Genomic DNA, 15,509 nt, shown 5'->3' on the forward strand with positions numbered 1-15,509 from the left:
ATAACCTATATTAGAGGTTTACCACAATGAACTTACCCGGTTTATCTCCATCACTGCTGAAGGTCGGTAGGAAACAGGTTGCAGGCTTCACATTCTCACTCGGCGCAGCACCTGGTTTCAGTCGGAGTCTCATTACCGAATCCTGTCTTCCACTGGTTATAGCCATCGAAATCCTCTGGGGTGAAATAAGTACAACATACAGTAGACATGCCCCCGGTTCCCTTACTCCAATACGCTCGCTTCAACCGGACAAACCAGTCCCACTTCAAAGCTAGCTTCTTGTTTTTGGGCCACAAATTAGTCATAACCTTGTCCTTGTGGGCATTACTGCACCCAGCAACAACACACCTACTTGGAATATTTAGCTTCTAAAAAACCTGTTGGGTTGCACTTTAAAAAAAGCTGTTGGGTCTGAAATGAAAACGAACACTAGCTACGGACAAAGGAAAAACCTACAACACTTACTTGCTCACTCGACTACTACTACCAAACGCACAGGAGAAGAGTAGATGCAGTTTTTTGCATTATTTATATGTTTTCTTCTGCGTGGATGTACATAGTAGCTCACTAGCCCCAACACTTGGTTTGGAATGTAATTACATGCTAGCATGGCTAGTAGCTAACGTTAGCCAGATGGAACTAGCTAGGTAGCACCGGTTCTCCATATGACGTTGAGAAATAGTGCGTTGTGGGTAGTTCTGAAGATATCCAGAAATAAGTTAATAAATATGTAAAAACATAGTTACAGGTAACCAGATCGTGACTACAACTAAGTTACTAAGTCTTTGACCACTCTGTGTTGTTACTTTGGTGAGTAAAAACTCATGCTTCCTACCCTTTAAATCAATTGGCAATACTTTATTTGACTATCAATAACATTTCAACGAGCTATCTACTTACCCTAACCCTAGCTCTAATCCTAACCTTCACCCATATCCTAAACCTAAACTTAACCCTTACCGTAACACTTATTCTAAACCTAACCGTAACATTATCAAGCAGTTGCTCATCAACAGATAGTTTGCTGATAGTATGACCATCTGTAGGGCATCTATAGATGGAAAATCCGGACTATCCAAATAAAGTGTGACCAATCAATAAAATCTTTGTCTCTCTCAGGGATGTGGTTGTCCAGCAGAGGAGAGTACAGTGTGAGGGTCTTCCTTCCTCAGAGCTGCAGGAGCAACAGAGAGAGAGACTAACAGAACCACTGCAGCAGGACAAAAGAGGTGTGTGTTTGTTTTTGTCTATCTGTCATAATAATTTGGTGGGTGCTTATAATTGTCCTATTTCACACATGTGTAAATTTAAAATATGTTTTTTGCATATACCAAATCTACCTGAGAGACTCTCTGAGAGGGTGACCCTGGAGCAATTAGGGTTAAGTGCCTTGCTAAAGGGCACATCTACAGATTTGTTCACATTGTCGGCTTGGGGATTTGAACTAGCAAGCGTTCTGTTACTGGTTCAATGCTTTAACCTCTAGGCTGCCTACCTCCCAGTATCAGTATCTGTGTGGGTTGCAGCGTGAACAACAGCAAATATACTTGAAACGATTTGAGAGAGTTCAAAACAGTGCACAGTCCTCCTCCAGGCTAATACTTCCCTCCTCTCCACCCTCTCATTTTCTATAATTTTCTCTCCATCTTCTCCACCTCCACCCCAGTGTTGATCATTCCAATTCTGGACCGGGACCAAGACGTAGCTACCGCCCTCCTCCTGGTGAGCATGCTCCACTGAACCCTCTCACCTCTCTGCCTTACAGAGTGAAAGATAATACTTTCTAAAAACTCTGTGTCTTCTCTATTCTAAAAGGTTTGCTGTACACTGCCCACTATAGCTCAGGAACAAAGCCTTGATGTCCTGGAGAAACATGTGAGTCTGAAATGCCTTCTCCAGACCCACTGGTCCTTTCATGGGATCACATTCGGGGACAGCAGGCCTGCTCTGAATGTAGCTGACATTTGCTGGTATAACTCTGATTGTCCCTCACAGGTCACCATAGCCTGTAAGAAAGTCCAGGCTTTGCAGGGCCAAAATCTCACCCAGGGGTCAGAGGTCAACAGGACACCATGTCTATCCCTGAACAGGAGGACAACACCTGATGTGGACTACAGTGCACTGGATCATCAGATCCTGAGGCTTTGCGGTATGATAGTGGGATGGGAGACATGCACCTGTATTTTGTTGTCTATACAGTGGCAAGAAAAAGTATGTGAACCATTTGGAATTACCTGTATATCTGCATAAATTGGTCATAAAATTTGATCTGATCTTCATCTAAGTCACAAAAATAGACAAACACAGTCTGCTTAAACTAATAACACACAAACAATTATACGTTTTCATGTCTTTATTGAACACACCGTGTAAACATTCACAGTGTAGGGTGGACCCTCCTTTGGCAGCACTAACCTCAACCAAACATTTTCTGTAGTTGCAGATCAGACCTGCACAACGGTCAGGAGTAATTTTGGACCATTCATCATTACAAAACTGTTTCAGTTCAGCAATATTCTTAGGATGTCTGGTGTGAACAGCTCTCGAGGTCATGCCACAGCAATTTAAATCGTGTTGAGGTCAGGACTCTGACTGAGCCACTCCAGAAGGCATATTGTCTTCTGTTGAAGCCATTCTGTTGTTGATTTACTTCTGTGTTTTGGGCCACTGTCCTGTTGCATCACCCAGCTTCTGTTGAGCTTCAATTGGCGGACAGATAGCCTTACATTCTCCTGCAAAATGTCTTGATAAACTTGGGAATTCATTTTTCCTTCGATGATAGCAAGCTGTCCAGGCCCTGAGGAAGCAAAGCAGCACCAAACCATGATGCTCCCTCCACCATACTTTACAGTTGGGATGAGGTTTTGATGTTGGTGTGCTGTGCCTTATTTTCTCCACACATAGTGTTGTGTGTTCCTTCCAAACAACTCAACTTTAGTTTAATCTGTCCACAGAATATTTTGCCAGAAGCGCTTTGGAACATCTAGGTGCTCTTTCCGAACTTCAGAAGTGCAGCAATGGGTTTTTTGGACAGCAGTGGATTCTTCCGTGGTGTCCTCCCATGAACACTATTCCTGTTTACTGTTTTACGTATCGTAGACTCATCAACAGAGACGTTAGCATGTTCAAGAGATTTCTGTAAGTCTATAGCTGACACTCCAGGATTCTTCTCAACCTCATTGAGCATTCTGCACTGTGCTTTTGCAGTCATCTTTGCAGGACGGCCACTACTAGGGTGAGTAGCAACAGTGCTGAACTTTCTCCATTTATAGACAACTTGTCTTACCGTGGACTGATGAACATAAAGGCTTTTAGAGATACTTTTGCAACCCTTTCCAGCTTTATTCAAAAACAATTCTTAATCTTAGGTCTTCTGAGATCTCTTTTGTTTGAGGCATGGTTCACATCAGGCAATGCTTCTTGGGAATAGAAAACTCTAATTTTGTGAGTGTTTTTTATAGGGCAGGGCAGCTCTAACCAACATCTCCAATCTCGTCTCATTGATTGGACTCCAGGTTAGCTGACTCCTGACTCCAATTAGCTTTTGGAAAAGTCATTAGCCTAGGGGTTCACATACTTTTTCCAACCTACACTGTGAATGTTTAAATTATGTATTCAATATAGACAAGAAAAATACAATGATGTGTGTATTATTAGTTTAAGCGCACTCTGTTTGTCTATTGTTGTGACTAAGATGAAGATCAGATCAAATTTGATGACCAATTTATGCAGAAATCCAGGTAATTCCAAAGGGTTCACATACTTTTTCTTGCCAATGTAGATACATCAATGCTGAGTATTGGATAATGATAGATAAGAATATATTATAAAATAATATAAAGTAATGACTTCATGTTGATTCTTTCACCTTCTTACTATAGGAGAGTTGTATGACCTGGACGCTGCCTCTCTACAACTGAAAGTAATTCGTTATGTGAGTCTACACACAAAAATAAACTGTGAATTATCAGAGCTGGTTGATTGTTTGATTGTTTGTTGTTTTCACAGCTGGAGGAGCAGACTCAATCATTGTGCTGCTGTTTACTTCTGGTATCAGAGGATAACCAACAGCTGTTCTGTCAGGTACACATACACACACAATATTCAATATTCTAAAATGAAGCAAAAGTTGCAAAAATAAACAAACAAAAACAAGTTTGTTGGATGTCTTTGTTATTCCTCAGGTAGTTGGAGACAAGGTTCTGAAGGCGGAGATCAGTTTCCCAGTAAGTTACACAACACAGCCCTTCTTCCCCTCTGACATTACCACCTGTGCCCCTGCTGCTGCCCCTTACTCAGCCTGACCCTGTCTATCTGTCTGGGGTCCAGCTGACGTTTGGCCACCTTGGTCAGGCTGTGGAGAAGAGGAAGAGCACCTCCCTGCAAGACGTCACTCCAGTAAGAACACTGAAATGTCCCTGATCAGTATTGTGGTGTTTTGAAGTCTTACAGTAAGTAGTAGGTTTGGATGTCTTTGATGCTTGTGTTCTCTACATCTCTGCCCCTTTCCCTTCTTCTCTGGGCTGATACTGTAGGAGGAACACCAGCAGCTGAACAGCACTCTGGGATTTGAAGTTCTCTCTATGCTGTGTGTTCCTGTTGAGTGTCGGGCCACCACCAAGGTTGTGGCCCTCGCCTGTGCCTTCAACAAAAAAGGAGCAGACAGGTATATATCTATGTGTGTTAGCGTAAGCATGCATACTGCTGCCTGTGAGTGTATGCCTGTGTGCATGGATAGCTGCATCTGTGTGTGTCTTACTGTAAAATAGTGTGTGTGTGTGTGTGTGTTTGTCATCCTTCAGACACACAGAGGTGGATGAACACATAGTGCAGCACTGTTTCCGCTACACATCCTCAGTACTGACCAGCACACTGGCCTTCCAGAAGGAACAGAGACTGAAGTATGAATGTCAGGTAAGGAGACGCTACCTGACTGCATTCATTGACCACTGAGCCAATACTGTACTGTGCTAGCCTTGCTCTGCTCGACTGACCTTTGTCTATAACAATCCATAACCTGGTGTGAATCTTTAGCTAACGCACAAATACACTTCAGGTCTTCTCAACTGTTACCTGTGTCTGTTTGGGTTCATATAGGCACTGCTTCAGGTCGCCAAAAACCTCTTCACACATTTGGGTGAGTATCATACTTAACCTATTTTTAGTGGCACAATGTCAGTTGTTATAATAGCGGTTATTTATTTCTGTCTCCAGATGATGTATCAGTCCTGCTGAAAGAGATTATTGCAGAAGCCAGGAGTCTCACCAGTGCAGAAATGTAAGTACTGTATTACCATAAGGCTATGACAAGGATGGTAACAAAAGCGTTAGTAACATTGATTAATATGACCCTTCTATCTCTCCTCCAGTTGTTCTGTGTTCCTGTTGGACAGTGTCAGTCATGAACTGGTTGCCAAGGTGTTTAATGGAGGAGTGGTTATCGATGAGGAGGTGGGTCATCATCCGAAACTCACTCCCACCAAATCTCTAATCCACAGATTTATCTTAGACAAAATGGTATTGTATATGACTGTTATTTCCATAGTGTAATGGCCTCTTTCTTGTCATCTCAGACAGAGCTGCGTATCCCTGCTGACCAGGGCATAGCAGGCCATGTGGCCACCACAGGGAAGATCCTCAACATCACAGATGCCTACTCCCATCCTCTCTTCTACCGCGCCGTGGACGACAGCACAGGCTTCAGAACACGCAACATCCTCTGCTTCCCCATAAAGGACGAACATGGAGGTCTGTCTCTCCGTCTCTCTTTTTTTCTGCCCGTTTATCTTTCTTTCTCTCTCCATTTCCCCATCTCCCTATTTCTGATCTATCTACTGATAATTGTATATCGCTCATCTATCTCTCTCTCTTTCTCTCTCTCTCTGTTCAGAAGTGATTGGCGTGGCTGAGCTGGTCAACAAGACTAATGGACCATGGTTCACCCGCCTGGATGAGGACTTGGCCACAGCTTTCTCCATATACTGTGGCATCAGCATCGCTCATGTGAGTGCACAGGCATCCCATTTGCTTATCCTATTGACCTTATAACTGATTATTACCTGGCATGATGTTTATTTGTATAGAGTAAAGGGCCATCCACACCAAGGACAATAATTATAAAGATAAATTATACATAACTATATTTTGAGCATCCACACCAGCGGACCGTTAATCGTTCTACAGTACACCTGTGGATCAGGTGATTAACGCATACTACTGCACGCTGTAGGCCTTGTAATAAGGTAGTAACACAAGACCATTCAGTGCTTCAATGTACACTACCGTTCAAAAGTTTGGGGTCACTTAGAAATGTCCTTGTTTTTGAAAGAAAAGCAATTTTTTTGTCCATATCTCAGACTGGCCAATAAAAATAAAAGATTAAGATGGGCAAAAGAACACAGACACTGGACAGAGATATGGCTTTTTCTTTGCAACTCTGCCTAGAAGCATGAAGAAGAAGGCCAGCATCCCGGAGTCGCCTCCTCACTGTTGACATTGAGACTGGTGTTTTGCGGTAATATTTAATTAAGCTGCCAGTTGAGGACTTGTGAGGCGTCTGTTTCTCAAACTAGACACTCTAACGTACTTGTTCTCTTGCTCAGTTGTGCACCGGGGCCTCCCACTCCTCTTTCTATTCTGGTTAGAGCCAGTTTGTGCTGTTCTGTGAAGGGAGTAGTACGCAGCGTTGTACAAGATTTTCAGTTTCTTGGCAATTTCTCGCATGGAATAGCCTTCATTTCTCAGAACAAGAATAGACTGACGAGTAGCAGAAGAAAGTTATTTGTGTCTGGCCATTTTGAGCCTGTAATCGAACCCACAAATGCTGATGCTCCAGATACTCAATTAGTCTAAAGAAGGCCAATTTTATTGCTTTTTTAATCAGAACACCAGTTTTCAGCTGTGCTAACATAATTGCAAAAGGGTTTTCTAATGATCAATTAGCCTTTTAAAATTATAAACTTGGATTAGCTAACACAACGTGCCATTGGAACACAGGAGTGATGGTTGCTGATAATGGGCCTCCGTACGCCTATGTAGATCTTCCATTAAAAATCAGCCGTTTCGAGCTACAATAGTCATTTACAACATTAACAATGTCTACACTGTAATTCTGATAAATTTTATGTTATTTTAATGGACAAAAAAAATTGCTTTTCTTTCCAAAACAAGGAAATTTGTATGTGACTCTTTTGAATGGTGGTGTACATGTAATATTGAAACTCATATTTAAATGTAGTAATTCAACAACAAACACCGTTTAGCCTGCACATCTTTTACATCATGTCATTGATTATGCAACCCTTTCGATTAGTTATTGGTCTATTCTCAACAGTTTACTTTCACGTTCGTTTAGAGATGGATTGGACCAAGGTGCAGCGTGGTACGTGTACATCATAAATTTATTAAATGAACACCAAAAACAAGAAAGAATAAACAACACGTAAAGTTTTGTAGCGCTAACACAGCAACTAACCAAAAACAAGATCCCACAAACTAAAGGTGGAAAAGGCTGCCTCTGTATGATCCCCAATCAGAGACAAAGATAGACAGCTGCCTCTGATTGGGAACCATACCCGGCCAACAAAGAAATAGAAAAACTAGAATGCCCACCCAAATCACACCCCGACCTAACCAAATAGAGAAATAAAAAGGCTCTCTAAGGTCAGGGCGTGACATTTACAAAGTCCAGAAAGGCATATTAGTAGGCCAGTCATAGTGTGTATTTTGTAAGAGTGTATTGTAAAATATGATAAATGTTTTTTTAAATATGGCCTTCTCATGCGCTGTTTGTCGTGGATCATCATTCTCCCAAGATGTCCTATAATTAATGTGGCCACCAATATGCTCACACATGCCCAGTTATTCAGGCAAGCTTACCATGCACTCAGCCCTCTCTCTTCCCCGAGCAGCCTCGCGCACCTAGAACCAAGAATACTTCAATAGAATGCTTTTTCGATTGGTTGTCAATTTTTTATCACCAGAGGGATATGGAAAAGAAATCGCTCTGAAAGTGATCCAAACGATAGCTCTTTTAATCGTTCCCCACTCTTTTTGTAGTTGTCGTTGTACTGTGAACGCTCCTGTTCACTTGAATTAAAACAATAATAAATACCAAAAAGTTAAAGTTATCGTTCTTAGTGTGGATATTGATAAATTGTTTAACACTAATTTGTCATCAACAATATTGTCATCATGTTGAATGACTCCTGTGCTTTCTGTTCCTCCTCAGTCCCTCCTGTATAAGAGGGTCGATGAAGCACAGTTTAGGAGTCAGCTGGCCAATGAGATGATGAAGTACCACATGATGGTAAAGCATCCAATCAGAGCTCTTCTTCAACCTATTCAACTTGTCTCTTAAATCTATGAATGCAGATCCAGCCATTTTGTTATATTTGGCAGTTAATTTCCTGACCTTTGATCCTGTCTCTCAGGTGTCAGACGAGGAAGTCACCCGGCTACTGACTGTGGGCATCCAGGCTGTAGGAGAAATACACCCCAGCTTCTCCAGCTTCACCTACACACCTCGCTCCCTGTCAGACGACAGCACACCCACAGTGAGACAATCAACACACACTCTTGGAGAAAGACACTGGTAGTGTGTATTATTTCTGTTTTCTCATGTCTCTCGATTATACCTCCTGTTCCTAGGCCGTGATCAGCATGTTTGAGGACATGGGCTTCATAAACACCTACAAGATCAACATGCACACGCTGGCCAGGTTCTGTCTGATGGTGAAGAGAGGCTACAGGGATCCTCCATATCACAACTGGATGCACGCGTTCTCAGTCTCTCATTTCTGCTACCTCCTCTGCAAGAACCTGGAGCTCTCCAACTACCTAGAGTAAGAACACACAGAGAAATGCATTTAAAAACGTTGTTACGGTAAAGTGAAACACCCTCATGAACACTTCAACTCACACTGCATCGTCCTCTTTCAGGGACATCGAGATGTTTGCTCTTTTTGTGTCCTGCATGTGTCATGACTTGGACCACAGAGGGACCAACAACTCCTTCCAGGTGGCATCGGTAAGATCCCACATACCACAAACACACAGACTCCTATGTTATATGTAGCCGTTCTATAGCCCACTAAGCACAGTTTGACACCGACATCTTTTGGATGTCTTTTTTTGGTCCTGTCTGGACCAACCGTCTTTATTTTGTATTTTTTTTGGTGCGGTCCCGACAAGCCTTGATTTCAACGTCCACCAAAGTAGATCATAGACGTCTATGTTTGGTTCAGATTTCTTCTGGTCCGGACTAGCCTTCATTTCAACATCCGGACACGTTCAGTCCGAACTGGCCTATATTTGGCCCAAACATAGATTTGCTCTGGTCTGGACCAAATCTGAACCAATCATTGACATCTATGTTTCACAAGTTAGGACGGCACAGTACAGTAGAGCACAGTAGAGTACAGTACAGTAAAGTAAGGAAAAGTAAAGTATAGCTCAGTACAGTAGAGTACAGCACAGTATAGTACAGTATAATGTAGTGTATTGTACCCTACATTACTCTAATGTACTCTACTCTACTAAACTGTACTCTGCTGTACTCTATTCTACTGAATTAAACTGCACTGTACCGTACTCTACTGTACTCTTCTGTACTGAACTGTGCCGTACTGTACTATGCTGTTCAACTTGTGAAACATAGCCTACATGTCTAGGATTTGTTCAGATTTGGTCTGGTCCGGACCGACCAAATTTGTACTTATTTGGGGACTGAGCTCATTATAATAATATCCAGCATGACCAGCAAGTGTTTGTTTCTACACTTACATTTTGTTAATTCATCAGACGTGCTTATCCAGAGTGACTTACAGTCAGTGCATTCAACTAAGGTAGATAAACAATAACATATCACAGTCAAGAAGTGGTCTGTTGGTTTATTTTGTAGCTTGGACTACTTTGAACATCATCGCTGCCAGTTTTAACATAAGTGCATGTGACAGATAGGAGCAATAATAAATATTATATGTTGCACTCTTCAGTTGGCTCCTCTTTCCTATATTAAATTGATTTAAACATTATTATTGTGATATAATGCTTACTTCATTGAGAATGTATTTGCAGTTTGAAGGACAATTCCACCACTTTATAACCAGTTATTATGCTGTAAGTACCTGTATACACTGAGTGTACAAAACATTAGGAACACCATCCTAATATTGAGTTGCACCCCCTTTTGCCCTCAGAACTGCCTTAATTTGACGGGGCATGGACTCTACAAGGTGTCGAAAGTGTTCCACAGGGATGCTGGCCCATGTGGACCCAAAGCCTCCCAAAGTTGTGTCAAGTTGGCTGGATGTCCTTCGGGTGGTGGACCATTCTTGATACACATGGGAAACTGTTCAGCGTGAAAAACCCAGCAGCGTTACAGGTCTTGACACACTCAAACTGGTGCGCCTGGCACATACTACCATACCCCATTCAAAGGCACTTAAATATTTTGTCTTCATCAATTGTCTCAAGGCTTACAAATCCTGTAACGCAACCTGTTTCCTCCCCTTCATCTACACTGATTGAAGTGGATTTTACAGGTGACATCAATAAGGGATCATAGCTTTCACCTGGATTCACCTGGTCAGTCTATGTTATGGAAAGAGCAGGTGTTCTTAATGTTTTGAACACTCAGTGTATATGCGCTACGGTAAGATGTAATACGCGTTTTGACGTTTTTGTTAGTCATACTGCACGATTCCTTGTTTTTGTCATTTTTTTAAGCTTCTGTATTGCCCTCATATACAGTATACTACAATTCCCAGGGTGCATTTCACCTCCCAGTCTGCAATGCATTGCCCAGTCTGCAGTTAGCTTAGCTGGCTAGCAAGCCCAAACTAAAAGGCTATGCATGGTCAATCCAACATCTGCAGTGGCCGTACAGCATTTACTGAGATGCGGCCTCCGCAGAAGTCAAAGCATTCATACTTCTTGCGCTTCAGAGAGCTCTTCATACGCAGCCAATAAATTGTTCTGCACTGCACCACTCCTAGTGATTCCGGGCTAATCTCTATAGCCATCCAGCTACAAGCAACTAGCTAAACGAAAAGACCAGACCTTACCTATTCTGAGATGTTGGAGTCCGTTTCCCAGTGCAGGAGTTCAGCCAAGATAGCATGATGTAAAACGACCACCGTTTCCCCACCACGAATCTCCTCATAGCTCCACAGCAAAACAATTCTACATTTAGGCTATTGTTTATATGTGTATTCCACACTATGTTGAGGTCCAAATCTGTCAACCCAAATACATTGATGTCATCATCATCAATCAACTGCATTACGGGTAAAAACGACTTTGATTACCACTTTCGATTTCTGTATGCTGATACGAATGGGAGTTCGTTTTTCTAAACCTGAAAAGGGACAACTTCTAAATGTTATGCAGTGAAAACAGCCAAATATAATCAGATTTTAGAAACCACATTGTGGGCCTGTTACAATACATAAATTATGACGGATTTGACAAATAACCACAGATAGATTGGTTGAATGTGCACCAATCCAGTGTTCTTCTATCCCACGGCCTGCATTCCATTGACCTCTTTACTGTATCCCCGATCTTTACTGTATCTATTACCTCCCCGATCTCTTTCCAGGAGTTCAAACAAATTTCTGTGTCTTTGAAATTCCTTACACAAGGTATCATAAATATGTTTTTTATTTGTGAACTTGTTCTGATAGCCTTTGGTCAAAGTTCCATGTTTGTTATCAAGGAAGTTGTCAGGAAGTGAATGTGTGTTTATACAGCCCCCACCTACTGTCAACCAATCATGTAATTGTTACAAAATTTGGGAGGTACATGGTGATGCGGTACAGAGCTCAATTTGGCCTCCGCAACCCCCCGAAGGCTCCGAAATTGCTTCACATCACATGGTGCCTCCAGATCACATTTTCAGATCAAGCATATATTGGCTTTAAGCTTATGTCATAAATTATGAGTGCATTTCACATTACTTTTGTGTTGTAATCATATTATAATGCTTGCATGCATATCATGCTTAATATATGTTTACGTATTGTCACCAATCAACTGCATTACAATAAAGAACCATTCAAATTTAGATGCAAACAAAAGCTAACAATACGTTACTGTATCTGATGGTTAGCTAGCATGCTAGCTAGCCCGACTGCTACACCCAAAATAATAGTGTTTGCAACAATAACAGCCAAGCTTAATCTTAGTGACTGTCTTAAACAACATGTAGGCCTGTTAGAACACAACATTTATCATGACATTTACAGGCTAATCACTACAGAATCCTAGTCTCTAATGATTGAAGCCTGTATCTTTGATGCTAACATTAGCAATGCTAGCTAGCTAAGTAAAGTAGCCAACCTTGCTGCATCTAAAGTATTTTCAACATTAACAGCCAAATACCACACTGTAGAACTAATAAAAAGTATGAAGTTAACAAGTAATTCACTACAAAAATATAGGCTATTTGGAAAGGATGCAATGGCCGGAGTTGCAACTTTATCTGTGATGGTGGGAGTGGTTTTGCCAAATGGAGTCATGGGAGTTTATTGGAGGAAGCTGACTAGAAATATAATTATATAGGTTTTTAAGACAACCAGAGCAACATATAGCAGGCAGTTCCAATATGATCAGAAAACTGCAGATGAGTTATATAGATAGCTGAAAATGGCTGTCCATAAAAACTTTTATTAGTCATCTCAGAGATTCTACTTGAAAACTTCACAGAGAAACAATTTCCAATTTTGCTCATCATTAAACAGTCAATAGACATGAAATCACAATACTACACACTGTAAGACATTACTAAATACTTCTTGGTAACAACCCAAATGTTAAAAGCGCCGGAGTTTTTAAATTTAGCCATAGAATCAATGACCAACAAATAAACATAATTTTGCTTACTGGAGTCACACAAACTGCCACAGAAGCATGCATTACAAAAACAATCTGTTTTGTCTTCTCTTCTCCAGAAATCTGTGTTGGCTGGCCTGTATAGTTCTGAGGGATCTGTGCTGGAGGTAAACACAAAGTTTCATGAACAGAAATGTATTATGTGTGTCCTTCATTTAAAGGTAAAAGGTAAAAACATGAGTTGATTGCGCACTGGGTATTTGCTGTCCTCTAGTGGATATGAAATGTAATTGCAGCCTCACCACTGACTATTGGCTTTCATTTCCAGAGACACCACTTTGCTCAGGCGATCGCCATCCTCAACACCCAGGGCTGCAATATCTTTGAGAAGTTCTCCAGAAAAGTAAGACAAAGGCAATGTAAGAACATTCCTCTTTTCTAGTTGGTTTTGTACTATTTTGACTCTGTTTCTGTGTTGTGTTTTTGGTTGCCAGGACTACCAGAGGATGCTTGACCTGATGAGGGACATCATCCTGGCCACAGACTTGGCTCATCACCTACGGATCCTGAAGGATCTACAGAAAATGGCAGATGGTAAGTCATCCCCCGGCCCATACATCCTGTCTGAGTGTCTTGTGAGCGGTAGGAAGGTATATCTTCATTTCTATAGCTCTTCCAGTTCTTATTAGGGCTCCTGAGTGGTGCAGTGTTCTAAGCATCACTACAGACCCTGGTTCGATTCCAGGCTGTATCACAACCGGCCGTGATTGAGAGTCCCATAGGGCGGCGCACAATTGGTCCGGGTTAGGGTTTGGCCAGGGTAGGCCGTCATTGTAAATAAGAATTTGTTCATAACTGACTTGCCTAGTTTTGAATTTTTGAATTGTACCTTTATTTAACTAGGCAAGTCAGTTAAGAACAAAGTCTAATTTACAATGACAGCCTAGGAACAGTGGGTTAACTGCCTTGTTCAGGAGCAGAACAACAGATTTTTACCTTGTCAGCTCGGGGATTCGATCGAGCAATTTTTCTGTTACTGGCCCAACGCTCTAACCACTAGGCTACCTGCCACCCCACTGTTAAATAAAGGTTAAATAAAAATTTAATTAGATCATATTGTCTGTTTTGTCTTCCAGTGGGCTACAACACCAAAGAACCTCAGCACCATAACCTGCTACTGTGCCTGATCATGACCTCCTGTGACCTCTCTGACCAGACCAAAGACTGGAAGACCACCTGGAAGATTGCAGTAAGTACCCACTCAGATCTGACTCCTCTAATAAGAATTTTGGGGGTGCTTATATTTGTCCTTTTATACTTGTGTGTAATGGAAATGTTTTTGGAGGAAGTGGGGTCGCGCCCCTGGAGCCATTAGGGTTAAGTGCCTTGCTCAAGGGTACAGCGACAGATTTAAAAAATGCTTCACCTTGTCGGCTCTGGTATTCAAACCTGCAACCTTTCGGTTACTGGCCCAATGCTCTAACCTTGAGGCTACCTGCCGCCGCTAAACCAACTGTGTTCACCCCTCCTCCTTATTTCATTTACATACATTTTATTGTTCTTAGTAAGATGGCCTCCATGTAGTATGCTAACATGAAACTCATGTCTGTTTTTGTGACAGGGGCTCATTTACAAGGAATTCTTTTCTCAAGGAGATCTGGTATGTATGCAATTTTTTATGAATGCCAAACATTGTATCCATCGAATTGTTCTCTGTGTCCATGTAGTACAGGAACCTTTACAATTGCCTGTGTGTATGTGTCCCTGTGCTTGTGGCTGCAGGAGAAGGCTATGGGGAACCGTCCCAGTGAGATGATGGACAGAGAGAAGGCTTACATCCCAGAGCTACAGACAGGCTTCATGGAGCACATAGCCATGCCCATCTACAAGTGAGCCTCTGACTGATCTGTAACCCCCATATCTAAGAGATGAGTGGTGTAATTGTTATCTCAGACAATAAGAACTGTTGTGTGTTGTATATGCATATTAGTGGTCCCTACTTAGCTTGTGTCTGACTATACTTTCCTCCCGGCTTTGCTCCCTTCTCCTGCAGACTCCTCCAGGACCTGTTCCCCAGGTCGGCAGAGCTGTATGACACCGTGGCTAGCAATAGAGAACAGTGGGGCAAGGTCTCTCACAAGCCGGGAAACGATTCTCTGGATTACCTAGATGCAGAGTTTGAGCAGCTACAGGAAAAGCAGAATGGATAGGACGGAAAGAGCAGGGAGAACAGGACGGACAGACAGAGCAGGGAGAACAGGACGGACAGACAGAGCAGGGAGAACAGGACGGACAGACAGAGCAGGGAGAACAGGACGGACAGACAGAGCAGGGAGAACAGGACGGACAGACAGAGCAGGGAGAACAGGACGGACAGACAGAGCAGGGAGAACAGGACGGACAGACAGAGCAGGGAGAACAGGACGGACAGACAGAGCAGGGAAGGGACGATGAGACCAATGGTAGCCCTCCGACACAGCAAGACAAACTAACAACTACATCATCAGTAATGTATTACCTCCCCCTGAAAATACACCTATTTTACAGGTTGTTGTGTGGTGTTGTTGCTGATACAGAAATCTAAATGATCATTAGAGTGTGTCACATTGCAGCAGGTATAGAGCAACACAATGCAGATAGCAGGGGGAGACAGAAAAGGATTGATTACACATCAT

The 15,509-nt window shown here is 42.2% G+C and overlaps 1 protein-coding gene across 1 annotated transcript; it reads left to right on the forward strand.

Moving 5' to 3' along the window:
* The first annotated feature begins 633 nt into the window (after nucleotides 1-633).
* On the forward strand, nucleotides 634-15,077 carry LOC120057493 (cGMP-dependent 3',5'-cyclic phosphodiesterase-like). Its single transcript, XM_039006094.1, has 27 exons — nucleotides 634-647; nucleotides 1,120-1,229; nucleotides 1,667-1,722; nucleotides 1,816-1,875; nucleotides 1,996-2,149; nucleotides 3,882-3,934; nucleotides 4,009-4,083; nucleotides 4,185-4,226; nucleotides 4,330-4,398; nucleotides 4,536-4,666; nucleotides 4,803-4,914; nucleotides 5,098-5,137; nucleotides 5,215-5,278; nucleotides 5,370-5,455; nucleotides 5,578-5,748; nucleotides 5,891-6,003; nucleotides 8,231-8,308; nucleotides 8,433-8,555; nucleotides 8,650-8,843; nucleotides 8,941-9,028; nucleotides 12,954-13,001; nucleotides 13,163-13,237; nucleotides 13,329-13,428; nucleotides 13,971-14,083; nucleotides 14,456-14,494; nucleotides 14,617-14,723; nucleotides 14,888-15,077. The coding sequence occupies exons 1-27, from the start codon at nucleotides 634-636 to the stop codon at nucleotides 15,042-15,044; spliced, it is 2,472 nt and encodes an 823-aa protein (XP_038862022.1). The 3' UTR covers nucleotides 15,045-15,077.
* The last annotated feature ends 432 nt before the right edge of the window (nucleotides 15,078-15,509 follow it).

The sequence above is a fragment of the Salvelinus namaycush genome, chromosome 12 (assembly GCF_016432855.1).
Source record: "Salvelinus namaycush isolate Seneca chromosome 12, SaNama_1.0, whole genome shotgun sequence".
Lineage (NCBI taxonomy): Eukaryota > Metazoa > Chordata > Actinopteri > Salmoniformes > Salmonidae > Salvelinus > Salvelinus namaycush.

Bases quoted from the DNA above. Each gene is read 5' to 3' on its own strand.
- LOC120057493 (XM_039006094.1), top strand. The intron at 5,456-5,577 runs GTCATCATCCGA...CATCTCAGACAG, and splicing joins GGTTATCGATGAGGAGGTGG to AGCTGCGTATCCCTGCTGAC. The intron at 9,029-12,953 runs GTAAGATCCCAC...TCTCTTCTCCAG, and splicing joins ACTCCTTCCAGGTGGCATCG to AAATCTGTGTTGGCTGGCCT.